The sequence below is a fragment of the Myotis myotis genome, unplaced genomic scaffold (genome assembly GCF_014108235.1).
Source record: "Myotis myotis isolate mMyoMyo1 unplaced genomic scaffold, mMyoMyo1.p scaffold_m19_p_1, whole genome shotgun sequence".
In the NCBI taxonomy this organism is placed as follows: Eukaryota; Metazoa; Chordata; class Mammalia; order Chiroptera; family Vespertilionidae; genus Myotis; species Myotis myotis.
The window spans coordinates 176,657,824-176,684,319 of NW_023416313.1; the positions used below are offsets into that span (position 1 = coordinate 176,657,824).

Here is a 26,496-nt window from a genome sequence, read left to right on the forward strand (position 1 = left end):
CTGCTGTTATGTGAAAACAGCCATGGACAAGAAATGGATAAAAAGATGAGGTTGGCTCTGCTCCAGTAAAACTGAACAGACAGTGGCCAGATTTGCCCCATGAGGGGTGGTGTTCTGTGTCCAGCAATAGGGATGATGAAAGTGTGGGGCAGAAACTTTGCTTAGTGGCCAAATCAAAAGGGTTTGCTGCATACTCATCCAAGTCTTGTAACTTCAGGGATGCGTTGCTGTAAACCTGGAAGCCTGAGCTCACGCAGCTGCTGTCTCAGCAGCAGCCTGGGCACGAGGAGCTGTGCTGAGCAGGTGCCGGGGTGACGGACCCCAACACGCAGCTCCTTTTCCTCCTGGAGTCAGTCCATGATCCCCTGCTGATGGAATCTTCAACCCGCGCAGCATGGACTGGATTGGTGCCTCTGGGTAGGCATCAGGTGTATCATCAAAGCATCCCACAGCAGTCCCAAGCTGGCTGTAGGAGAGTAATACACCAAGGCAGCTATGCCACCTAGTGCTGCCTGCATGTACTGTTCTCATCCTCAAGAAAGCGGGAGAGGCTTCCGGGAGGCCTGGCATTTGCTATTTCTGGCCAACACTTTCCACATGCAAATAAAAAAGTCTGAATACTCCACCTTCACTTCAAAACATTCCTTGTGGCTGCATTTAACCATTCCCCTCGAGGCTCATAGGATATGAATGACTTCGTGCTAAGAAGGAGCAGCCCAACTCTGTAGCACTAATTACCCAAGGATATGCCCAACGCACACACACCAGATTCCTCGCCCGAGGGCTACTGAATCACTGGAATCCTAGCGGCCTGGCTGGCACAGACTCATGCATCAGGCCGTTCATCCTTCAAAAGGCAGCTACCTGTAGCAGTACCACTAACACTGTTTTCAAACAGTGGTTCTAGTATCATAAGATGCTACTATAATAAACTATGACTGTGTAGTTTCCTGTAAGGAAGAAAAACATCAGTCCAGGAGAGAAATGGAGGGGGAATGGCATTTATCAGATTGTAGTTTCCAGAAATGGATTTGCTTCACTAAATCAAAGACAGCCCATTTCCACACATCATCACCAATTCGGTGGGAACCGTTCCAGAAACTCTGAGTGTATATTTTCCGACTGGATAGTGGATTCCCTTGCTGACTGCTTCTAGTCTAGGTCATAGGTATTTCCATGCACTTGTATCATCTTCTACAGTTAATCAATAAGACAAAAGCACAGACGGTGTACAAAAAGCCCAACAAGGGAAGAGAGGCTAAGATGAAGACTTCGGGCAGCATGCCACGTACATGGCAGGTTAGGTTGTACAAAGGTGTCCATCCTGTGTCCTACCTACCTACCTACTTGTGTGCCTGGTACAGAGTTACAGAAGGGACACCTTTCTCTCACTCAAAGTGCCTGTTGGGAATAAATGCTAGCACGGCATAAAGTGCCCTAAAGAAAAATAAATCTCATCTTCATGCTCATTCATTTACTTTATACGATTAAAGCTTTAACCAGGCACATCACTCCTCCTTTGTCCCTGGAACACCAATGCCTGTGCTGTTGGGAAGAGACAGACCTGATTGGAACTATCAATCACTTGGTTTTCACCCAAAGCCAGAAAGTCTCAGCGCCCCGTATTTTAAAGTGTTCCGTGCCATGTACTGTTACTGTTTGCCTACAGCTGTCAGCTGTGAAAACATTCTTTTTTGGACACAAAAATCTGGCCTTTGCTCCTCTTCTGTCAAGACTCCAACTGACCCCCCACTGACAAAAAGGACAAAGGTCCCCTCTGCCCCCTCCCTGTTCAGATGTAATCAGCCTTGCTCAGGTGACCCCTCTGCAGCAGAGAGCGCTCAGCGAGAGGGTTCACTGAGGCTTCAGGATACCAGCACGCAGGTGAGGCACTTAGTCACAGGTGGGCGGACGTGGGGAGGACCCTCGTGGCACCCCTGTCACCACTGGCCCTGAGGCTGCTGTCCAAGGAAGCGCTGAGCCCAGGACATAGGGGCAGACCCCCGGCAACAAAGCTGGGAGCGCAGTCTTTGAGCACGCCTCTCAAAAACAAAACCCTTGCTTCTCTTTGAGGGGCTACAGGGAGACAGCACAGCGGATGGTTATTTTTGTAGCCAGAAAACAAGTAAAGTAAGAATCGGGCACATGTTCAGACAAATGCGCTCATGAAGACACTACTCAGAATCTACCCAGCAGTGAAGCCTCAGCCTTTTTTTGTCCTTTAACACTCCCCTAGCTAATACATCTATTCATCCTTGGGGAAGGTTTCCTTCAGAAAAATCAGTACTGAAGGGAAATGGGGTGAGGGGGACAGCTTACTTTTGCTAGTTTGTTTCCTGTAAAGTCATTTCTTTAAAAGGAATCCTTTCCGGTTAGAAGAAACTGCTTTATATTTGTACCCCTGAGCTGCTGGGTGGTAGGTGTGACTTGGACATCTCAAGTTTGTTTCAAGCAGACCCACTTGGGTTGAGCACGAACAGGAAAAAAGCAACAGGAATGGCGGTGACAAAATGGGAAGTTTTCAGGCTGGGCTTAGTCAGCTTTCTCATACTTAGCTGTGGCGTTCAAATCGATGGATGCAGTTTCTCCCGAGGACAGGAAGATACACATTGTCCCGCGAGGAGCAAAGAATACGGCAGGGAGCAAAAGTAGCCATCAGCCATGCTGTCTCCCTGTAGCCCCTGAACACATTTGAAAAGCACTTCTCTTTTCCAGAAAAATGTTCTCCCACAGATGCCGGATTCAGTTCTTCCACAGCCATGCTCTATTTCTTAAAGGTCTCAAATGATATCTGGGTGTACCCTTAGAGATGGCAAACGGGGGTGATGGCAACCATGAGGCCAAGGCTACAGCATAAGGATTGGAACCCACCGCTTTTATATCCCTCAGCCCCCGGGGGCATAAGAAACACCCAGCCTTCCGAACTGGGCTCCAATCAATACTCAGTGTCCCAATAAAGTCCTTTCAATGAGTATTTTTATATTTCCTCTCATTAACCATATTGTTTTAAATACTCTATTTTTGAGCAGCGTGGGGCATCTGAACAGTGGGAAAATGGAGAAATAATGGACTGTGTATAAAAAGGCCATATCCTCCGAGCTATGCTGATGAAGTATGAAGGATTCTCCCTTTAACTTTCTTGCATGTAAAATACAGTCTTGCATTTATTTACCTGAGCTCTCCCCCAGGTTGGCTAAGGAAAGCCAGTTTGACCCTGCTAAGTCTGCCCCTCTGTTCCCCAGTCCTTTCTCTTTTTTTTACATTTGATGTGTGAATTCGCCCTTTCTGCAGTGAAGTCAGTGGCGCGGATTTTAATGTCATGTTTTATGGGTTGGTTTTTATTGAGAACTTTCCTCACTCTTCGTCACAGCAGTTTATGGAGTACGCGTGGCTTCTCGGAGCGACCCGGGCCCCTGTGGGGACTAACATTTATCTAATATTTTCAGAGTACCTTCAGCTGCTCAGCGGAAGATCACTTCCCTTCCCCAAGGAGACACATCTGCCTCCTTACTTCTCGCACCACCTCATGGGCATGGCTGTGCAGGTGTTTTAGCTTCTTAAGGTGTTTCAGCCGTTCAGGTCATCCACTGGGCCCACCATACAGAACAATTTTAGAAAGAAAGAGGCTGCTCTGAGGACTCCAGCTGCGTTTTGAAAGCAATATTTAGAGAAAGCGCACAGGCAGAAAAGGTTGATCATCCTGAACTTTCATCGCACACCACAGTTTCCTTTCTGTATTTTTAGCACCATCTCAATGAAAGTGTAGAAGTGCACTGCCGATGTCTATAGGCAACAAACAGAATCATTAGGGGTTGAGGAATGGTTTCAGAAAAAGTGGCTTTAAATAATTAACACCACGGCACTCTTCCCCTGTCTTCATCCAGCAGAGTAAATGTCTCCTGACAGGTGATAGCCCTTCATGTGAGGCCGTAACTCTGGAGTGTTTAAGGTAACTGAGCTGCTATTGAAAAGCACACTTCCGTTAAATGCAAAGTCTCAGACAACCATAAAACACCCCTTAAATATCCAATTAGTTATCAGCTCACATGCATGAGAGACCCATACACTACTTCTGTGTGTGTGTTTTTAAAATATATTTTTATCTATTTCAGAAAGGAAGGGAGAGGGAGAGAGAAACAGAAACATCAGTGATGAGAAAGAATCATTGATTGGCTGCCTCCTGCATGGCCCTCCTGGGGATTGAGCCCACAACCCAGGCATGTGCCTGGAATCGAACCATGACCTCCTGGTTCGTAGGTCGACACTCAACCACTGAGCCACGCCAACCAGGCACTACTTCTGTTTTGTTTTGTTTTTAAAGCAAAGGAAAAGAAAAATATTAATAAAAGCAAGTAAAAAATAAAAGAAATAATCAAGAAAATAAGAAACAATACTATCAATAGTGAACACCAGTTTTGAACTGTGTACTATCATTAATTTGCTAGCTCCTGATTACTCTTATGTGGGCTTTCGGATTCAGCCTAAATCCTATGGGAGATATTAACATCCTTCCGTCAAACAGAGAAACTGAGGTACAGAGAGGTTAAGTGTCTTGCCCAAAGGCAAAAGCTCTCAAATGGAAAACCTAGATCTCCAATCTGGGTCTGTCTGAATCCCACGTTCCTTCCGCTGTTCATACATTGAAGAAAGCAAAGGGGAGACATTGAAGCCTGACCCAGCCAAGAAGATATAGTCCAGGCTTATTCAGAGACATTGAATTAACCATATTTTGAGTAAATATGTGTTTTCCAGCCATTGGATCAACTACGATATGATTCAAACTGGCTCTTCTGAAAGCCAAAGATACCAGATGGATCGTCTTTCAAGCTGGTGTTTTTGTCATCTAAACACAGTCCCAGAAATCAAAACAAATAGAAACATAAAAACCATTTTTTAAAAAATATGGGCAATCCCTACCCTAGAATAAAGGCAAAAAATGAAAAATCATTACCAAAACCAGTCCTGGAGTACAGTAGGCCTCTTTTCCTGTTAAAAAAAGGCAGACACCCACCCTGCTTCCTTCTGCAAACAGCTCCAATCACAGCTTGTGCTGAGTGGAGATAAAAATACCCTGATGTGGTCCAAAGGGCATCTGACAGCATTAAGCCCAGTCAACCTGCGCATCTGCCTTTTCTCTGGCCCCTGAGATTTGCTAGGAGTGCCATGGAAAGGCGAGGCCTTTAGTGATCTGCACTGGGCAAGACTTGAAATTAACCTTTTAGTGAATCTTTCGCATTCAATGTGAAACAACAGAACTGGTGGTGATGTGACATTTTGGTAGGTGAGCACATCAAAGGCGCCTGTCCCTGAGGCTCTCCCTGAACACCCAAGGGTATCTCAGGCTGCCAGCTCTCCTTAGGCTCGACGGGCGGAGGAAGACAGAGCAAGGCAGCCTGAGCAACTCACTGGATACCCCACATAGAAGGAAGGCGTTTCCTCCCATTTCTCATTCAATTGTATGCACTTCATTATGCCTGGCTTTTTAATATTCAAGTAGAAAAGAGAAGAGCAGGATAAAAGACAAAGAATATTATTTCTGACTGCCAAGCCCCCAGATGGAGAAACCCATGCGCACGTGACTTCTGGGCCCTGCACACTCAACCTTGATCTCTCTGCCAGCACTTCTGGGCGGGATCATGTTTAGGATTCTCTGTTGGGAAGGCAAGTGCCTTCAGCACTTCTTTAGATGTCATGAAGTATTTTTAAACTGAAAGCACATGAATTTGGAGTCAGCATGCAACATTGTCATACGATAATGAAAGGAACAAGGAAATAATTATGCCCATCTCTAAGGCACCAGACTTCTTGTGGCCTCATACTCAGGGTCTAATGGCCACCTCTGAGGCAAAGATATCTGTAGAAACCTCTAGATTCTTTCTTTGTCTCTTCCACTTTCCTTAAAGCTAGAAACTTAGGGGAGGAGAAACCACACAGAAAGTATCTGTCTTTGTACAAGGTCACCTTCAGCCCATCACTTACACTTGAAAGCCTCTCCCAGATTTATTAAAGAGCAGAGCTCAAGCTAATAGAAGGTGACTTGGAATCTAGAGTTCCCAACATTTCTTCATTTAGGAATCCGTCCTTCTGGAAAAAAATAATACTTGCTAAAATAGACCACTACACATAGGGAAGCTTAAAGGACAAGTATTTAATTATGATTCAAGTTTAAGAAGCAATTTGATGACAGATTCAGTGGTAGTAGGAGTTGCTACTGACTGGAGAGGATGTTTCTGTTGTTCAATTCTATTCCCTGATGACTAGTAGTCAGAGAGGCCTCGTGGAAAAGAAAGGACTTTAATTAGACCATGGTGGGACATCGGATGCCCTAGTAAGGAACAGAAAAGAGCAAAGGAGGAGAGAAGAACATACAAGGCATGACATGAGACCCTGAGGAAACAGTGCTGGGTGGAAGGTCACATTTACTAGTAGAGGGGAGAGGTAGAACAGAAAGGTAGGGTGCAACTAAGACCGGAGAAGATCAGGCTGAGGAATGCAGTTTATTCCCAAAGCCATGGTAGTTTCAGTGATACAAAGCACCTCTTAGCCATTTCTTGAATGAGTGAAGGTACAAAAGATGAAAGCTCAGGAGTAAGGAAATGCTTTACAGAACCTTAATCTTGTTACAGGGTCTGATTTAGATTGAAAGGAAGTCAGTTCAAGGTAAAAGAAATCAGCTTAGGAAGCAAGGAAACCATACAGGTGGGAGGTAGGAAGGGCCTAGGTCAGTGATGGTGAATCTATGACACCTCTGACACGCGAACTCATTTTTTTGGTTGATTTTTCTTTGTTAAATGGCATTTAAATATATAAAATAAATATCAAAAATATAAATCTTTGTTTTACTATTGTTGCAAAGATCAAAAAATTTCTATATGTGTCACGGCACCAGAGTTAAGTTAGGGTTTTTCAAAATGCTGACACACCGAGCTCAAAAGGTTCGCCATCACTGGCCTAGGTCTAGGCCAGTGGTCAGTCAGCAAACTGCGGCCCCTTGAGTGTGGCTCTTCCACAAAATACCACATGCGGGCGTGCACGTACAGTGCGATTGAAACTTCTTGGCCACACTCAAGGGGCTAAAGAGCCGCATGTGGCTCGCGAGCCGCAGTTTGCCAACCACTGGTCTAGGCAATGGCAGAAGAAAGCAAGTGAGATGATCTTAGGAATGTCAGGAAAATAGCAGACTAACTGACTACCATAGGGTGATGTGAGCTCGGGGTGAGAGGACAAGATGACTGACAACCAGTTAGTTCTTTGTGCTTCTGGGGGGACCAGAAGAGTGACGATAACATTGACCTAGACAGGGAACTCAGGGGCACTTTGTCCTGACTTCCAGGATCTATCACTTTGCATTTCAACCAGATAGAACACACTGGATTATCAGTATTCGGTGTTGCCCACTGGATTGTAAGCTAGAGAAGGATAGAGCCTATGTCTCATTTTCCTTTATATGTTCCAAGCTTCTAAAGCACAACACCCAATACAAAAGAGGTGTTCAAAAAATAGGTCTTGTACCAGGAGGCTCCATTTGGGAGGAAGATGAGGGTGAATTTATGGCAATGAATGCATTTCTGTGGATGTAACTGATGCTGAAATAGGGGAGAGGTCCTCTTTGAATTTTTCTCAAGTACCCCCAAATAATATACAGTTCCTCCTGCATCTTCCTTCCTAATGTCTATGAGTTATATCCTTTCCTTTCCAATGGCCAGATAAATGTTTCGACTATGATGAATTGGTCTCCAGAGGGCAGACAAGACAACCAGTAACTGAACCTCAGGGGCTGCCTCCATCTTGGCAGGAGGAGGAAAAAGACAAATATAATTTCCAGTTGTTTTAACAGAGTCAGGACATCCAAGATCCATGGCTACCGAAGGAACACAAAAATGCAGGCCATGGAGCCATCGGCAGATGATCTCAGAAGATGGTCACTGTGTTCCTGCCAGTGATGTTTACTCAACTGTGAATAATGACACTTAATTGTCACTCTGAAGGACAGTTCACTTTATTTTGCAAAGAGTTATTCAAATGACCCCTATTTATCATAAAACCATTGTCTAAGCGGTTACACATGTTTCTGGAGGAACAGAGGTTTACAGAAATCTTCCTTCATTCAGAATCTGCTTTGAGATCACTATTGTGGCTGATAGCAACAGAACCTCTCCTCTGGTGGGGAAATAAGAGCCCAGGATTTCCTGCTATTCATGTACTACAATAAAAGATTCTTTTTCTTAATTTTCCTTACCGATTCTGTCCCTAAATAGGAATCGGTCTAAAAACTGGGACAAGAACAGAGAGCATCAAGGAGAAAAATTAAAGTAGATTCAAAGCTCCAACAGTTCTAACCAAGAAAAGGGGATGTGGTTACTTTCAAGAAAATAATCTATAAAATGTAAAAGATAGATCAAAACTCAGTTCCACATTTGAAAAAAACAATGCCTTTCTGGTAAACGCCACCCTATGAGGAGTCCATAGAGGCAGAGGGGTGTGTATATCACCTGATTAATCCTCATCGCCTGTGCTGGGTGAGGCTCCAGAGGAGGCCTCAGTAAGTGCTTGGTAAGTGAGTGATTGTAAACGTCCTGCTTGCAGGGAGAGACAGATTTCACATTTCCCAGGCTCCTCTACCACACCTGGCATCACTACATATAAAATTTGTGATAATCACATTTCCTGGTCCCATGGCATCCAGACTCCCCTTTCACATGTCCTCTTGGCTCACCTTTAACAATCCATTCAGCTCCAGCTAAGTCAATGCAGTGTAGGAGCTGGCTTCTCCCTGGCCTGGTCCCAGGTGGTTGCCATGACAACACACCCTAATAGCAGGCACCTGACAAGGGCCTTCCCCTACACGTCAGGGCAGAAGGGAGTGCGGGAGACCCTGAGGCCCACAGCAGGAGATGAAGTGTGGAGATCCTGTCCATAGTTGATAACATCTCTCTTGGCCACAGACCACTGTCAGCCGCTCAGTGAAACTGGGGACCCTGTCACTGAAGATTCTGCTTTCTCACCAAAAGAACACCCGGGAAAAAGTAGCTTAGGATGTGTCAGTGGTCACACTCATTCTTTGTATTAAAACAAGCAAAATAAATAGAATCTGGCATCAAAGACTATTTAAAATATCCAGCTGGTAGCCCTAGCTTTATGGCTCAGTAAATAGAGTGTCAGCCTGCAGAACAAAGGGTCCCAGGTTTGATTCCAGTCAAGGGCACTTACCTCGGTTGCAGGCTCCTCCCTGGCCTGGGTCCTGGTTGGGGCTTGTGCAGGAGGCAACCAATCAATGTGTTTCTCTCACATCGATATTTCTCTCAGTCTTTCCCTCTCTCTTCTATGCTCTCTAAAAATCAATGGAAAAATATTCTCCGGGGAAGATTTAAAAAATAAAATATCCAGCCAGTATCTAAAAGCAGGTATCCCCAGTCATTATGAGGGAGGAGCTGCTTTCTTCCCTCCTGGATTTTGGCAATAAAGGGCATGGCAGGGAAGTGCGGATATCCGGGTGATGCTGGTATAAGTGGTAGCACATCTGTCATGCGCTGATGCAAGGCCTAGATTGTATTAGTGTTGGTGGCACAGGGTACATAAGCTTTTGGACTCATACCTCATTCTAAAGTACAATTCCTAGACTTTACATTTTCTCTTGCATAGCCCTAAAGCTCTCTATGATTTATCTCTACGTATATTGAAAATCATTCAGATTTACACAGCCTTTTTCTAATTGCAAGAGTTAAAAGGAAATTTACTGCTTGAGTTGCTGTGCACAAGGAGCCTGCAGAGTAGGGTTTTATGCACCACTGTATCAGTACCTTGCACATAGTAAGCGCTCACTAATTGTTAATGAGTGGAATAGAAATGCTAGAGATGAAGCCAACACCAGCACCCTGAGGGGCCCTGCCACCTCCTCACTAGGTCTTCTCAGCTCCTTATGCTCCAGAGTGCACAGGGGTGATGCCATACCTTCAAAGGGCAAAGGCTGTGCCCACATACAGGCTGGTTGCTGCACAACCACAGAATTGAGGAGATGGCCACAGGCCACACTTCCCACCTCATGACTATTTCTTAGCCCCTTCCTCAAGATTCGCTCAGGTCCCTCTCCCCACCCTCCTGTTCTCAGCTACCTACCCCTTCTCCGAAGCACCACACTGTTAATTCTGCATTTCATTTGGACCTTACTAAGTAGCCCCTTTTACATTCTGAGATGATAAGCTCCCAGAGTGCCATGCAGTGGCTCCCGGCCAGTAATGATGATGGTCTCAGTCCCTAACCCCAAACAAGTGGCCCAGATGCTAAAGAAAGGAAGAAGAGTATTCATTCTCCTCCCTTGGCTGGAAAGAAGCATTTTTCTGGATTGGTATTTCCCTGGAGAGGCCTATGGGAACCCTGAACATCAGGTCTAGCCAAAAAGATAAAAAATTATAACCAAGCACAGAGTGGAAGCTGACTAAGGTCAGCACAAAGCAGCAGGCAGTGAGGAGGGGTGCTCTGGCCTGGATGGAGTCAGGGAAGAGGTCTCAGAGGAGGGGACCTTGAGCCAAGTATTGAGAAACAGAGCAGGGAGGGTGGTCAGGCAGCGGGAACAGGCTGGAGAAAGGCATGTTTGTGACTTTGACTCTCAGATGAGTTTGACTCTCAGATGAGCAGCCTCGAGGAGTCCCTGGGCAGTATATATATATATGTAATAATACATTTATTACATATATATGTAATGTAATAAATTCATGCACTCAGTGCCTACATGGCATTCATACCTGTCAGACAGAAGACAGCCCCGGCCCAGAGAGAACATGCTAGACTATTAATATTCTACCAAAGTAACTTGATAAAGCAAAAACTTGTGTAATCTAGAGCCTGGTGCACATTGAATGTTGAATACACTTCATCTTTTATTATCTCAATGTACCGAGTAATTTAGATAAGTTTGCCCAACCTTGAACCTATACGAAATAAATTTTTGTACATCAACATGATCTACTAACAGTCTGCTAAAATATAAAATAATATCCTAGAATCAGACTGGCCTCGTTGAAATCTTTGGTTTGCTACTTACTAGTTGTATCTCCTTGGAAACGTTCTTAAAAGTTTCTAAAGCTTCATTCTTCCCATCTTTAAAAATGGGCTATTTACCTCCACAGGTCTGCTGAAAGGATCTGATGGTTAATGCATATTTTGGGTTTAGCATATGGTATGTGATCAATAAATTTTCACTTTTGTAAATATAGAAGAGTAAGAACACTAAATGACAACTTTTCAACTTACAAATCCCAGGTGGTTCTAAATCAGGTTTCCTGAGAAAAATGAGCTGGTGTTGTAGAATAAAGAAAGAGCATGTTGGCTACTGGATATGGAAAACACCAGGTCCTGAACTACCTCAAGTTTTGGGCACATCACTGCACCTTGCTGGCTTCCCACTCACTTTAGAATACGGCTTTGGTAGATTTACTGCTGCATAGTCACAAGGCTCTTCCAGCCATAACATTCTGGAGTCAACCTCGAAGGCATCTGTGATGGCCAAGGTCAACACAGTACATTTTACAAACCACTATTACAGTACAGAGTGAAGGGACTGTTGGACACATCATAGAATTAGCCCTCTGTCTCGAGGGTGGGGAATTCCTGTGTACAGTTATGTAGTCACTTTCTGAGGGAAGGTATCAACTCACATGAAATCATTGGGAAGAATCACAGTTTCCACTTAAGAAGGTTGTCCAGATAATTTTAGGCTGTACCTTTTCAGCACCAATTGTGTGAAGAGCTCTTTATCTTTGCAATATCTGGGTTACCAAGGGCACATTTACATGGCCCATTCCTCCTGGATTGATATTCCGTTGGTGAGCTACATCCCATTACTTGGCTATAGCCCAGTGCTCCCACATAGCTTAAAATCCTAGTGCAAACTTGAATGAGAGTCATCTGGGGAGCTTATTAAAAATGTAGACCCCCCTCCCCTCCAAACCGATGTTTCAGGTCGATTGGTGGAGCCCAGGGATGTGCCATTTTAATCTGATATCGGAGACTCATGTCGTGAAGACGACTCTCTGAGTTCATCCTGGATAGTTTGGGGGAGACTCTACGGATGGCTGAGTGACCACCATTACCTGCACTGAGGCTTCTGTGCTTTCCTTGTTGCCAGGCAGCAAGAAAAACCTATGCACGATCCGCCCATCCCCTTTCCTAGCCCAGAGTGGAATTCTAGAATTTCTAAGATGCAAGTCCACTTGGGAGTAATACACATTCCCCAGGTTCCCCACCCTAGTCCTTGTCCCCTCATACTGAAGGCTGCCTCTATGCCCTGAACTAGTTACTCACTCTTCCCAGTCTCCCACTACAGAGACTAAAAAAGAATCAGTGTTCTCAAGCGTGGAGAATGAGTCCTAAGCAACTGAGTAAACCATGTTGTTAAGGCTGCAGGATGTTTCACAAATTAACAGTAGTGTTATCATCCGAAGTATTATCACTCAGGTAAAAATGCCTGTGGTCGGACAAATAAATGCTGGGACAAGGATTTGACAAGTGTTCTTATTTGGCACTCTACAGACCATGCTCAACATTCAGGCTGCCAAGTCTACGTTCACAGTCATGCCCTCCGTGATCTTACAGTCTTCATCCCATCTGATCTCAGCTTTCTAAATAAAGGGGATAAGGGTATGTGTTTGTTTGCCCTCATGTGGCACACCTCCAATCACTCAGCTGCTTAACCCCTCTCAGAACTGTCCTGGGCTTTGTCAGGTTGTTGCTAAGGTGTATCAGTTCAGCTGTAAATTGTATAATAAATGGCCAGAGACTTGCTTTTACTTTTTATCCCAGCACTGTCCATGACTACATCCAGTTTCTGTCTCCCTCGAGGAACAGAGCCGCATTTTGCATTTTGATCTGTCTTCAGAGAACTGCCTGCAGTGATTTATAAACCTGTTTGCTGGGTTATCACCTACTAGAGGCCTGGTGCACAAAATTCATGCATGGGGGCAGGGGGTGTCCCTCAGCCCGGCCTGCACCCTCTCCAATCCGGGACATCCCTCTTACAATCTGGGACTGCTGGCTCCTAACCATTCACCTGTCTGCCTACCTGATCACCCCTAACCACTCTGCCTGCCTGCCTGATCACCCCTAACCGCCTCTGCCTGCCGGCCTGATCGCCCCTAACTGTTCCCATGCCTGCCTGATTGCCCCTAACCACCTCTGCCTGCTGGCCTGATCTCCCCTAACTGCCCTCCCCTGCCGGCCTGATTGCCCCCAACTGCCTTTGCCTTGGCCCCCACCATCATGTCTTTGTCCAGAAGGATGTCTGGATGTATGTCCAGAAGACGTCCAGTCTAATTAGCATATTACCCTTTTATTAGTATAGATAATTCTGGCTGCTCATCTTCGAGTGCAATTGGAGGTATTTTTTACATATGCTTTGTTCATACTGATGCTCTTCTGCCTCCTTTGAGCACACTTGCCCATGACATCTTAGTATTATGAAATATCCACAAGTTTCACTCCACAAGATTGTATAAAAGTGTTCAACTGTATCAGCCTAAGCAATGTCTAAGGGCCTGTATTGTTTGTAGTTCTCCATTCAGAGAAATAACATTGTCTATCTACCCATTGTTTATCATCTCTAAGACAGTCTCCATCTGACACTATTTCCTCTGATACCATGTTCATTAACAATTATGGTGAGAGGAAATATCTGGAAAAATTCACTTTGTCAATTATATTTATTTGCCAAATTCTCATGATAATTGTTCAGTTGTTCCACATTCTCTGACATCTTAGACTTGACTTTGACCTCAGACTTTAATTGTGTCATGGACCTAAATCTACACAAGCAAGGCAGAGTAAGTGGCTGGCTGCCCCATCGTCCTGTAAACCTGAGCCATCATTTACTCAAGGCTGACCATCCTGGGAAGATGGGATTACTCTGCCAACTTCAATAGCTTCAGTTCTTGGGAATAACAACAATAATGCATGGATCTATCTGTGTAGTCCTATCCTTTGGTTTAGCTCATTCAGCTTTAGATCTACAGCCCATCATCCAATAAAAGAGCAAAATTGTATTGGGCACACAAGCAGTTAAAAACTTTCCTCCATGGAGTAAATGCAGAAACAAGTCCTCTTGAAAATACAAAGAGAAATTAGTCTGATAATGAATAACCACTGAAAGCAATTTACATGCCATTCCCCTGACAATATAAAACTCTTAATATGCTGTACATAATTCAGGGCTGGTCTTTTTCTGACTCCTCCCTTCTAATCATACATCTTTCTAGCAGCAATACTGACACCTGAATCTCTTTTTCTCAGTGTGTCAGGGAGATATGCTGTAGCAAATAGAGCTATGCATTGAATGGAGCTAATGGCTTGCATTGTTTATCCAATGGAAGGCCTCTGGTAATTTAAAAATAATGTTAATCAAGCAGTTGTGAAACCAAATATTCGCAGAATCCAACCACTTGTGTAAAGCCCAAATTTGTTGCTGTGTGCCTTTAAATAAACAAACTACGTAATTGCCACAAATAAAAGGGAACTTAAATGGTAAAACTATTATTTCCTTAGAAACTATGCAAACCAAGGAAAAAAGTTTTGAAAATATAATTGAGTGGAAGGTATACTAAACGGGGAGCCATGGTACCCCAAAGGAGAGAAAAGCAAAAAGAAATTTCAGAAAGGATAACAAATTAGTTTAGCTAAGTCACAATGAGAGAGGGAAGGCAAAAATAAAGGCAAAGATGCAGCGTCCAAGGAAAGAGGAAGGGGCGAGTGGAAACAGCTGGAATTGTTCAGCTGTGTCAACATTCGGCTGTTTCACAGATTGACTAGCAAAGTGTCATCTGAAACCAATTACATTCCCAAAACCCCACGGACCCAGTTCATAACATTGATTAATCCACAATGTGAAAAAGTCCCCAAGCAAAACTAGAACAGCTGTCAGCCCTTGGAGCTCAAAAAACAGCAATTGCTTAAGAAAAAAAGAAGAAGAAAAGCTCCTCTTGAAATTTTGGGGATTTTTCAGAAGGTATGCCTACTGAAAGAAAAGACAAATTTAAAACTGCTCCCACCCGGGTCTCTTTGAGAACTGACTATAATTAGAAAAATAGGGGTCATGTTTAAAAAAACCCAAAGTCCATTCCACAAAGGCCTCCAAGTCTGAAATATCTTGTATCCTTCTGCTCCCTGCTGGGAGTAGCACTAGGCATTTCATTTTTTAAAAAAGTATGTTTATTTTTTTCTTTCTCAAATGCTTTAACCTATCTCCTTTGCGCCAATTAAAATGTAGCTATATTTAATATACTCTCTAAAAATATATGTTTTAGACCTTTTCTTACATTTCACAGACTAGAGACAAAGTCCTTTATTTGCAAACATTAACCTGTGCGTGAGTCAAACACACAAATGACCACCACGCCCCTTCAATGTGACCACTACCTGGACAGGAGCCTGTAAAGCTGTTCACAAAGCTTTGGCCTTGCCCTGAAGCTACGCAGCCACAGGTCCTGCAGAGGAGACTGCAGGTCATACAAGTGGCCATGGGAGGCTCCTTAAGAAGTCTCAATTTCGCCTGGCTGGCATGGCTCAGTGAGCGGCGACCTGTGAACCAGGAGGTCACAGTTCAATTCCCAGTCAGGGCATATGCCCAGGTTGCAGGCTCAAAGCCCATCATGGGGTGTACAGGAGGCAGCCAATCAATGATTCTCTCTCATCATTGACTGAAATCGATATATATATTAAATCTCAATTTCTGCAGATCCTGCCCTGAAATCTCCACAAGACTGCAGAGTTTGTAAGAGTCTTTCATCCTTTGGATGAATGTTTTCCACAGAAATAAAACATATACTTATTTATTTGTTCACTCACTTAGCAAACTCTGCATCAAACACAGGGTTTCAGCACTTTTGTATATGAGTAAACCAAAACTTAGAAAGGTTTAGTGACCTGCCTGGGGCCATGCAACTAGTAAGTGCTACAGTCTCTAGACTCAATTCTGGGTCTACCTGATAGCTACCTGATAGCTAATTCTGGGTCTTTCCAAAAATCCATTTTACTACAGGGCTACCTGATAGCTAATTCTGGGTCTTTCCAAAAATCCATTTTACTACATTATGCTTACATAGATTTTCATAAGCTAGCTTGGGAGACCAAAAGCATGCAAAATATAGTTCCAATGGGGAAACACATTGCAAATTACCAAAAAAAAAAAAAAAAAAAGTGTAGAATCTGGACTTTAAGAACATAAGCTCTTTATACATTCAGATTACACTGTGCTTTGCTCCTCCTGTAAATACCCCATTAGTAATCTAATGGTCTCCTCTGTTGAAATAACACCCTATAACAAATTTTATAATATGCTGATGCTTTTCACCCAGAGACTTATGCTATTGGCTGGTGCCACTAACCAGTGTTATCAGGATCAGATTTTTTCTAATTCAAACCATTCAGAGAAATACAAACCTTGACTCCACTGCAGCATCCTTGGATTTGAAAAAAGATTAGAAAGGAAAAGAAAAAAAAATCACAACCCACAATGTACTGCATCAGGCAAATGAATCTAGGGTTATTCATTTTCAGATCTCAGAATTGAATGATCATTGTTAACGAGGGCAACAAGTTATTTCAAATATTAAAAAATACTAAATACAGTTCTCCAAACAGTAACAACATCTTTAGAGCTTTGCAACAGGAAGCATGTGCCCTGAGTTCTGAAGGATGAGAAAAGGGAGTGGGGGGCAGGACACGCAGAAACAGAGCAATAAGAAACAATTAGCCTCTAGACAGATTCTGTGATTCTCTCTACTGTTTTCCCCCCTACAGAATATGTGTAATTATTGTGTTTTTTTAAATGTTCATGATGTCACAGATAAAGAACACCAATTGCTCCCAACAGAACTCTAACTACAGTACATGTTTATAAGAGCAAATTACTGTTTATACATGGACAGGGTTGTAAATGAGGGGAAGAACATTGCAAATTATATGTTACTGAATGAAAGCCAAAACATTTCCATTTCTTTCCTTTTTATGAAAATATATCATTACCTGCATCATGCCCCCTTCTCTCAGTCCCCTCAGTGGACACTGGCATTGATACGCCTACAAGAAATACAACAGTAAGTTCATATTTTCATGTTATGATTTTAGAACATGGGATAACATCCAAAGTGATGGGTGAAAGCACATCACTCACATTTTCATATTTCAATCTACTCTAAGAATCATTAGAGCAGAAAGACTATAACTTAAGTGTTGAATAGGGATATCATTTGTCCCAAGAGCTACTCAATTCTATGACCTTCAAATAAATCTATACTGAAAGATGTACCATTGAACAGCAACAAAAAAGTTGAACCTTAAAAGAACCCAAATGAAGTTTTGTATAAGATGGGGTCTTTGTACATTTGGATTAACATAAATTTGACCATAAGCTACATTATTTTTACTTTCATATAAACAATTCTTATTTTATAAAGCCTACCCGTACTCCCAGATACTAATGGAGTACCAAGGTTAGATAGATAGATGATAGATGATAGATAGATAGATAGATAGATAGATAGATAGATAGATGATAGAGCTATCAGGCTATCTTATGGCTCTAAAGAGGATTGAAAGATCACACTAATAGTATCTTTCTCATGGGTTTTAATATTGTTTTGAGGATTAAATGAGTTAGTACATCTTAAGCACAGGACAGGGCATGGACCCTAGGAAAAGTATTGGAATAATGTTAAGTGTTCAAAGTCAGTGTTTCCATTCCATTGGGGTTCCAGGGGAAGTAAGTTCCAGGAATTTAAATCTGGGCAGTCCCAAGGTGGTTTGGAGCAAATAATGGCTTTTATAAAGGTGTGGCTTCCTATCCGTTTCTCACCTCCATCAAATGCATCTTTTCTTAATTGGCTGCAGAAAAGAAGTGGAGCGAGGTAGGCAGTGCATGGCTCTCTGACTACACCTGGCAAAGGCCTGGAATGGTCCCCTCTCCCTTGCTTCTTTCTGTGCTGTGCATGGCTCCTTTGAGCAGCTTGTGGAGAGTCATATGTTAAAGAGCCTCTGTTGATTGTAAGACAAGGAAGAGAGCAGTGAGCAGGTGTACTGTTTGTGACAACAAGCTTCCTTACTGCTCCTGTTTTATTTAAAACCAAGACAATAATGAGCCTGTGGGTTTATTAACAGCTTTCAACCACATGGAGTCATCAGGGTGGGAATGAGTATTAAAGGTTGTCTAGGCCCATTCCCTCAGCACTATCACTCACTGCTCAGTGGTGCAAGGTTCTCCTGTGTCCTGACCTGCCTCGCAAAAGTACCACTGCTTATATTGCTGGGCTTGACTTGCCTCTACCCGAGGGACTCAATGATATTGGCCTAGTGGATTTGTGGAGAGAGTCGAGAAAACACAGAACAGAAATTATCAGGTATCTGACAATTTGTCAGGTATCTGATGTAAAATACAGTCAATATTAAATAGGAAATGAGCATGTTGCCTCCCCAAGCTACTTCCTTCGTCGATACAATTATGCTTCACCCATCTTCAGATGAGGGACAAGTAATTCATGGTAGGCGTACTTTAAAAGGAAAACAATTGGCGTTTTCTGGAGTTACTGAAATGTTCCCCACCCCAAATGCCAAACTGCTAAATTTCAAAAGGTATTCCCTGGTATCAGACTCATTGTTTTCCAGAATATCACGTAGTCCCTCAATGACTTTATTTCTTACCACCAAAGCTCTGTCTTAGCACTCGTAACTGAGGTTCCAGTGGCTTCCTGTTCTAGAACAAGGCCACCTACAGAACGGAGCCTAGGTACAGATTCGCAAGGGTATGCTTGCTATGATCACGAGGGGCAAAGGGTCCCAGGGCCCCCCACCTCCCAGCACACTTTGATCTCACTTCTCCTTGGGAACTCATGTAAAGACATACCTGGGCCTTAGCTGCTCTGCTGAATGCATTTACACTACCATTTTCCTGCAAACCTAACAGGAACAAGACTGGAGAATGACAGCAGTGATGTCCATTAGGAAAGCTACTGGAGAAATTAAAACTATCCACTAGTCCTACTAGTCGGCAGAGGATCTGAATAGACATTTTTCTAAAGAAGACATACAGATGGCCAAAAGGTACACAAAAAGATGCTTAAGATTACCAATCATCAGGAAAATGCAAATCAAAACCACAGTGAACTATCGCTTCACACCTCTTAGAATGGCTATTACAAAAAAGACAAGAGCTAAGATATGTCGGCGAGGGTGTGGCAGAAAGGGAACCCTTGTGCACTGGTGCTGTCAGCATAGAAAACAGTGTGGAAGTGGCTCAAAAAATTAAAAATAAAAGTACCATATGATCCAGCAATTCCACTTCTGGATATTTATCTGAAGAAAATAAAAACACTAACTCAAAAAGATAGATGTACCTCCACGTTCAATGCAGCATTATTTACAATAACCAAAATATGGAAACAACTTAAGTTTCCATTGATAGATAAATGGATAAAGAAAATGTGGTACATAGAAATAATGGAATATTATTCAGCCATAAAAAAGAAGGAAATCTTGCCATTTACAACAACATGGATGGACCTTGAGGGCATTAGACTAAGTGAAATAAGTCAGAGAGAGAAAGATAAATACTGTATGAGCTCACTTACATGTGGACTCTAAAACAAACAAAAAGAAAAACCAAGCTCATAGATACAGAGCATAGACTGGTGGTTGCCAGGGGCATGGGGTGGGGAGGTAGAGGGTAGGGCGGGGTGGCATGAGGGGTGGGTGAAATGGGTAAAAGGACTCAAAGGTAGAAACGATCAGTTATAAAATAAGTGGGGATGGAATGTACAGCATGGCAACAATAGTTAATATACTGTATTGTATATTTGAAAGATGCTAAGAGAGTAGATCTTAAAAGTTCTCATCACAAGAAAAATATGTGTAACAATGTATGGTAATAGATGTTAACTAGACTTAGTGTGGTGGTCACTCTACAATGTATACAGATATGGAATCATTATGTTGTACACCCGAAACTAATACATGTTATATGTCAATTATACCTCAGTTTAAAAATTTACAACATGAGAAATAGTGATCCAATTTAAGTCATTATGTGTGTCAGGGACACTTAATAAATTAAAGTATTTCTGATGGCTGTTTGGAGAAACTTTAAAAAATATATTCACAAGCCATCCATAAAAAAACTTACATAATTTAAAAAATATAGCCCTGGCTGGCTTAGATCAGTACTTAGAGTGTCCACCCGTGGATTGCAGGGTCTCAGGTTCGATTCCTGGTCAAGGGCCCATATCTCAGTTGCCAGTTTAAACACCATCCCTGGTTGGGGCACATGTGGAGGCAACCAATTGCTGTGTCTCTCTCACATCAGTGTTTCTCACTCTCTCTCCTCCCCCTCCTCCCTCCCTTCCACTCTGTCTGAAAGTCAATGGAAAAAAATATCCTCAGGTGATAATTAAAAAAATAAAAATTAAAAATACATACATTGAGCAATTGAGCATCAACTTTATACCAGACCCTGCCCTGAAGCAGCCCAAGGTCCACTGAGTGATTCAGACATGGAAACAGACAGGGTACATGGGCAATCTTCCCATTACTCCAGAAAGAAATCATTGTTTCAAAACTAACCCACAGGTAGCACATCTGCAAATACGTCCAAAGACATTCTAGGGCAGAAGCTTTGTCCTGTGGCCTGAAATTGATTCTGATATTAAAATGCCTATAAGGAAAAACCATGTCTGCCAATCCTTTATAATTTATCAAAATCACCTTCCCCAATTTATCTCCATCCCCATAGAAAGGGATAAAAGTTCTGACTATTTACTGTACTGTTCAGGGAAGGTGAGTAAAGGTGGCAGGCACCTGGAAATGTTTCTCCCTGTTCTAAGCCCCACCCCCTTTGCCTCAGTGAGGTTTCAGTCTTGGTGGCCATGCTGGGTGCTGACACAAACTCACAGCAAAGCCATGGGCTATTCTAAAATGTCCAGGGCAACACAGTTACATCTGTCTGACAGCAGAGGCTACGACTATTAAGTTCTTTGAGACCAACAGTAAATGGAACTGCTAGGTATTTCTCTTGGTCTAGGGAGTGACAAAGTTACTGACCCACGAAGGTGCCGTGAGCTGAGAATGTTTGGGAGCCTTAGGAATATGGGAGGAGGACCTCTCTCCATCAGATCTCGGTGTCCTCAGCAGCAGGCTTAAGAGTGCCCCTACCCTTCATCCTTGAAGGGAGCTGCTAAGGGAGACTTAATAGTTGTTTGTCACTGTGTGACATGTCACATTGGGTTTAGGAAGAAGCAATGGACCTGCCAAATCGCAGTGAGAGAAAGGATGCCCCTCAAGCATGTATGTGCTCAGTAATGTGAGTAGTAGCAGTGAGTGGGAGGGGGATGGTTGTGATGATTATTTCTAGCCAGACTTAGTTGACTTTAAAAAAAATGTAATCTGTCTGAACCTGTTCTTTTCTCCTTTCTACCCCAAGAGCAGATCTTTGCAAGAAGCCTTGGAGCTGGACAAAGTTGAGTTCGTCAGTCTGAGTTACAATACATATCTAAAGAAGTATGACAAACTCAGGTCTTATCCATGGAACTTAGGGCTGCCAGATGTGTCTGCTCAGAATCCTAAAGTCCCATTGGACAGACAGAAAATAGAAAATCGATATGGGTGTCTCTAGCCAGCAGCCATGTTCATTATTGGTGAGTGTTCACATAGTACCTCCAGACAAGTAGAAATCGTAACCCGGGCAACAATGAGCAGAGCAGGAGTTAGGGCACCATGGGGAGGGCTCTCGGGATCTCACTCAGGAAGGCTGGAGTGGAGGACAGGCTCCAGGCCTCGCAGGTGGCAGAGCACCACAGTTTAAGCAGAAGCGCAGTGTGGGGAGCAGGCCCACATGCAGAGACTTGGGTGGCTACAGTTTATAAGCTGGGGGTGGGAGAGGGCAGGCAAAACACACTTCAGGTAACACTTAGTAGTAGGACTAGGGCTTCTGATGTGCTGCCAGGTTATGGCAAAAGATGTGGCATCCCCAGCATTTTAGACCTAGCAGATCCACCCATTCAACAGGCCCCACTGGCTTGTAAAAGTAAGTAGCAAACACCAGCCCCATTGGAGGCATTCATCCATAAGACCGCTCCCCTATCCCCCCACTTTGTTTCAATGGGTGCTTCATCCTATTGATGACTCTCATTCATATTTCCTTTTGACCTCACACTATCTTCCGTTCTTCCCACTCCCTTGGAATTGCCTCAGCAACCAAGCTGAGCTGGTTTGCTACTCACCCTGCTGGGGAGCCCCCTCCTGGCCCAACAGGCAGGAAAGAGCTAACCCTGCCAATGAGGGTCTTTAGCACCTGCCACCAATCATGGCATTGAGGGACAGGAGAAAGGAAATACTAAAGTCATACGAAACTGCACACCGATAAATCATTAGTATTTTAGAGTGTTTGCTTGGCTAATGAGGGAGGAGGGAACCTTTCTCATCCTCTCCCAGGGTTTGTACTACAGGGAAGGAGGATTTCTGCCTGACAGAGTACAGAGTTTGAGCATTCTCCTATTTGAGGGGAATCTTGCGGGGGTTGCCTCAGACTTGCATTTCTACCCTTCACTCCTTGCTAGCTCTCCCAAGAGAGGGGCTGCCCAATGTGCTAGGTTGGAGGCTGGCCATCACTGGGCCATAATCACAAGGGGCAGAGTGGCTGTCCTCTTATGCAGCCTTCTAGGATCACCTCCCTCTCTTATTCAGGTGTCTGTACTGGGCAGACCTAACTCAGGTTCCTGCCTTTGTCACATGCTAACCTTGGTCATGCCTGAGGATCCAGCTGGTCATATCTGATTGGGCACCTGGACACAGAGTGTGGCCACAAGGTGGAGATGGGAGGCTCATTTGGGCTGATGTGATTCAGCCCTGTGTTCTACTTCCCCGTACCAGAGCAGCCCTGCCATGTATGCACAGTATGTAAATGCATCAGTTTAATAAATTAACCAAGTACTTTGTCCCTATTGAGCTGGAGGGGCACCTTCACCCAGGAACAAGTTTGGGGAAAATCCCATCCTCCATCTCAATTGAGCAGAACGTCCTGTGAAACAGCTAGGGCACATATAATTAACTCCATTTTTGAGATGGGGGAACTCAGGTCCATCTGAGTTTAGTGAGGTTAATGGATTTTCCCAGAGTCCCAGAGCTATTGGACAGCTGTGCCTTGACCCGAGTCTCCTATGACTGAACCTCCCCTCACTGCACCACAGCTGCTTGGTTTTGAGCAAGAATCAGTGCCCTTCTCTGCCTCAACAAGCACACTCAGTGGAGAAGGAAGAAGATATTCTCTTCAAAGCAAGCATGGTCCAACATTACACCCACATGGTCTTGTGAAACTTGAGTTGCCAGGGAACCCCAAAAGCATCCAAAAGAGGCAGCTGGGAGGCTATGTCAAAGGTGTCCTCACCTCAAGGAGGCTCAGCCCCCTTTCCTCTAGTCTCACTCACACCCAAGATCTCCTCTTCAGAAGAAAGTCATGCACATGCATCAGAATCCCCTGAATGCTTACTGATGCCTGGAGTGCTGGCTCTCACCCCCAGAGTTTTGAGTGTAGGGCCAAAGATGTGCATTTCTAACACATTCCCAAGAGGTCTGCTGCTGGTGGTTCAGGAACCACCTTGGAGGACCACTGGCATGTGCTTTCTTTCTCTCCACACAGCAGAAACTTACTGGGAAACATCGAGAAGGGCACCAGCTGATGATCTAAACAGAAAGAGGGAAGCCACTTGTCTACAGCTCTGTTTTAGATCCCATGTGGTGTAAGTTAGATTAAAGACCCTGCCTCTAAAGATAGACGTAAGTCATGTAGACATGCCTAGAAAGATGAGACTGCCATATCCCAATTACAATAAATGTGCCCAGAATAAAACAAAGGGCTGACAATGGAGATGGCCAGCTTTCTTGGGAAGATTCAGAAGTTGGTGCTTTCTGATTTTCGGGACTGCAGTCATCATGCCCTGGACAGCTATGCCGCTGTTTCAACTGTATTTAATCACAATCCTAATGTCAGATTGAGCTGCTCTGACCTAATGGCCTGTGAGTCCTTGACCACCATTGAGCTGCTCTGCCAAGAGGCAGGCTGCAGAGGCAGTGACAGGAGTAGGTTTCAATGCAAGGGACTCGCGGCATCAAAGATCTGCGAACTGTTCAGCTACACAGAGGAATCATCCGAATAATGATCATTTTTCACTCTACCCCCTCCCTTGCTCGTTCGAAGAAAGAGCCCTTAATTGCTTCTTGAACTACACACAAGTGGGCCGTTGACTGCGACTGTAATTCAGCATGGAGAAGCCAGGAAAACTCTGAAGCAGATTTTGTTGAGGCAATGTCTTCAACAGAGAAAACACGACAGCAGAATCAGCAGGCACCGGGTACTGCTAAGTAGAATGAAATTGTCTTAAAGAACAGCTTGGGATACCGTCAGCAGTTGAAGTAATCTTTAATTGCAGATGACACCAGGTGTGATCAGGAGGCTATGATTTTTACATGGGGAGGGTGTGGGAGGGAAAAGGGAGAGAGAGCGAATGAGTAGACATCTTTTCAGAAGGCTATCACATTAGGGATGATGTAGCAGACTTAGATTCAGATTCCTAATGAAGAAGACACTGTGTAAGGACACCAAAGAATTCTGCATTCAATTGTTTGCTATTTTTCATCTTCCTACATCCACGTCTCAGATATGACATTACATCTTGAGAAGTGGCAATCATTTCCTTCAGCCTAGACTGCACATACCGAGACAGGGTTATGGACGAGATGAGGCAGAAACTGGTTGACCACACTGCCCAGTCCACAAGCCTTTCTGGGCAAAGTCCTTTCTGGCCACCTCCATAGAGTCCTTCGTTGAAGGGACGAGAAAACAGTTGTCTACAACTGAGAGTCGACTGCCACCTACATGTCTGCTGTAGATCTTTCTCTCCATGTTTATTTAAGAATGCAGACTTTCTGAGGAAATCTTTTCAAAGACCTGCCCTCTCTCACCTCTCTATGCTGTTAAGTCCCTGAAATACAAGTAAATGCCCAGAACTTCTCTGAAGCCTCCCACCCACTCCATGTGGAAGAATCTCTTCGAGTGCCTTTTGCACAACCTACTCAGCAGCTCTTCCATGAATGCATCTCCCTTGCTGACTACTGTCCTCCACATGGTGGCTAAGTCACATTCTCAAATACACGGAACTGCAACCTTGTTTGCAAAGCAAGCCTCAGTGAACAGAACAAGCCCTCTTGTCCTGGGAAGAGCCTGATACTTCCTAGTGAAGCAACCACTGCATAATAAGAAAAGGAGATGATGATAATTAGCATCTATTGAGTACTTGTTTTGTGCCAATCCATAATAAAGGCTTTAAACAGCTTCTCTCATTCAATCCCAACAATAACCCATTTCACAGAGAAGAAAACCGATGCACAGATAATACCAGTAAATGAATTACGGACGTCACAGCGGCAGTGGTGCACTCATGATTTGAACCCACATCTCCCTGAGTGCAGTGTCCAAGTTCACACTGTATTCAAGGCCAGAAACCATGCCACAACCAGGGCACATCCTACACTGGGACAATTTGAAGCAGATTGTGGGTTTTCATCTACCTCACAGAAGCAATGTCTGCATGGTGGGCAATGAGCTGTTGTTCTTCGTGTGCTATTTCAAAACTTACAAACTCTAAAAGGTGAGCTGTTTTAGCCTCACTTAAGCAAGAAAACTCTGAGCTGGCCTGACTGAATAACTGGCCTATGCTTCCACAGGTGAGAGGTGCAGGCTTCCCACTCTGCCCTCTCATCCAAGATCCCCTTATTAACCAATTCCAAACTTATTATCGTGTTCCCTCTAATAGTAAAAAAAAAAAAAAAAAAAAAAAACAACTCAAATCCAGACTATTCTAAGACCATACCCTTGAAGAAGCTATATACTCTGAGCAGCAGAAATGGTGCTACCAATTCATTTAGATGCTGCCTTCAAATTCTCAGATTCTCATATAAAAGGTACTCACTTTTAAAAAAGTGATAAAATTGAAATTTATTAATAGTGCAGTTAAAGAGATGTGAGTGACTTATTTCATTACCAGGTCTTAGGTGCAGTGTTGTATTATTCCTCTAATTTATAAAACTTTCCTATGGCATAGCCTGACTCTATTTCCCTGGAACGAGTTATGCTCTCTCCATCTCCAGCATCATCATCCCGTTTGTATAACGAAATGTCATACAAGGATTTCAAGGGTCTCTTAGGAATAGCTAAATTTCTCATACATCAACTAGTTCATCATTTTCTCAGTCACCTACTGAGTTTCAGAAGAACTATTTAAAAATGCCTAAGTCCAATGGTCACTGTTGAGTTACTTCTACATTTGTAAGAAGGATGGGAAGGAAACACAAGACAGAGTCCCACTTCCGTTCGCAAGTATTTATGGAGAAGGTATAATGTGCCTACTCTGTGGTGGGCATGGCAGGGCTACCTGAAGAGTAACCCCAATCCTCAGCCTCAAAGAGCTGGCA

At 43.7% G+C, this 26,496-nt stretch overlaps 1 protein-coding gene across 1 annotated transcript in view; it reads right to left on the bottom strand.

Annotated features, from left to right (window-relative positions):
- LOC118653060 (nuclear receptor ROR-alpha-like) overlaps nt 1-26,496 on the bottom strand; it is a 303,119-nt gene that overhangs the window by 118,049 nt on the left and 158,574 nt on the right. Inside the window, exon 2 of the mRNA XM_036303575.1 lies at nt 17,011-17,064. Within this exon, the coding sequence (XP_036159468.1) occupies nt 17,011-17,064 (54 nt within the window). The remainder of the gene's footprint in view (nt 1-17,010; nt 17,065-26,496) is intronic.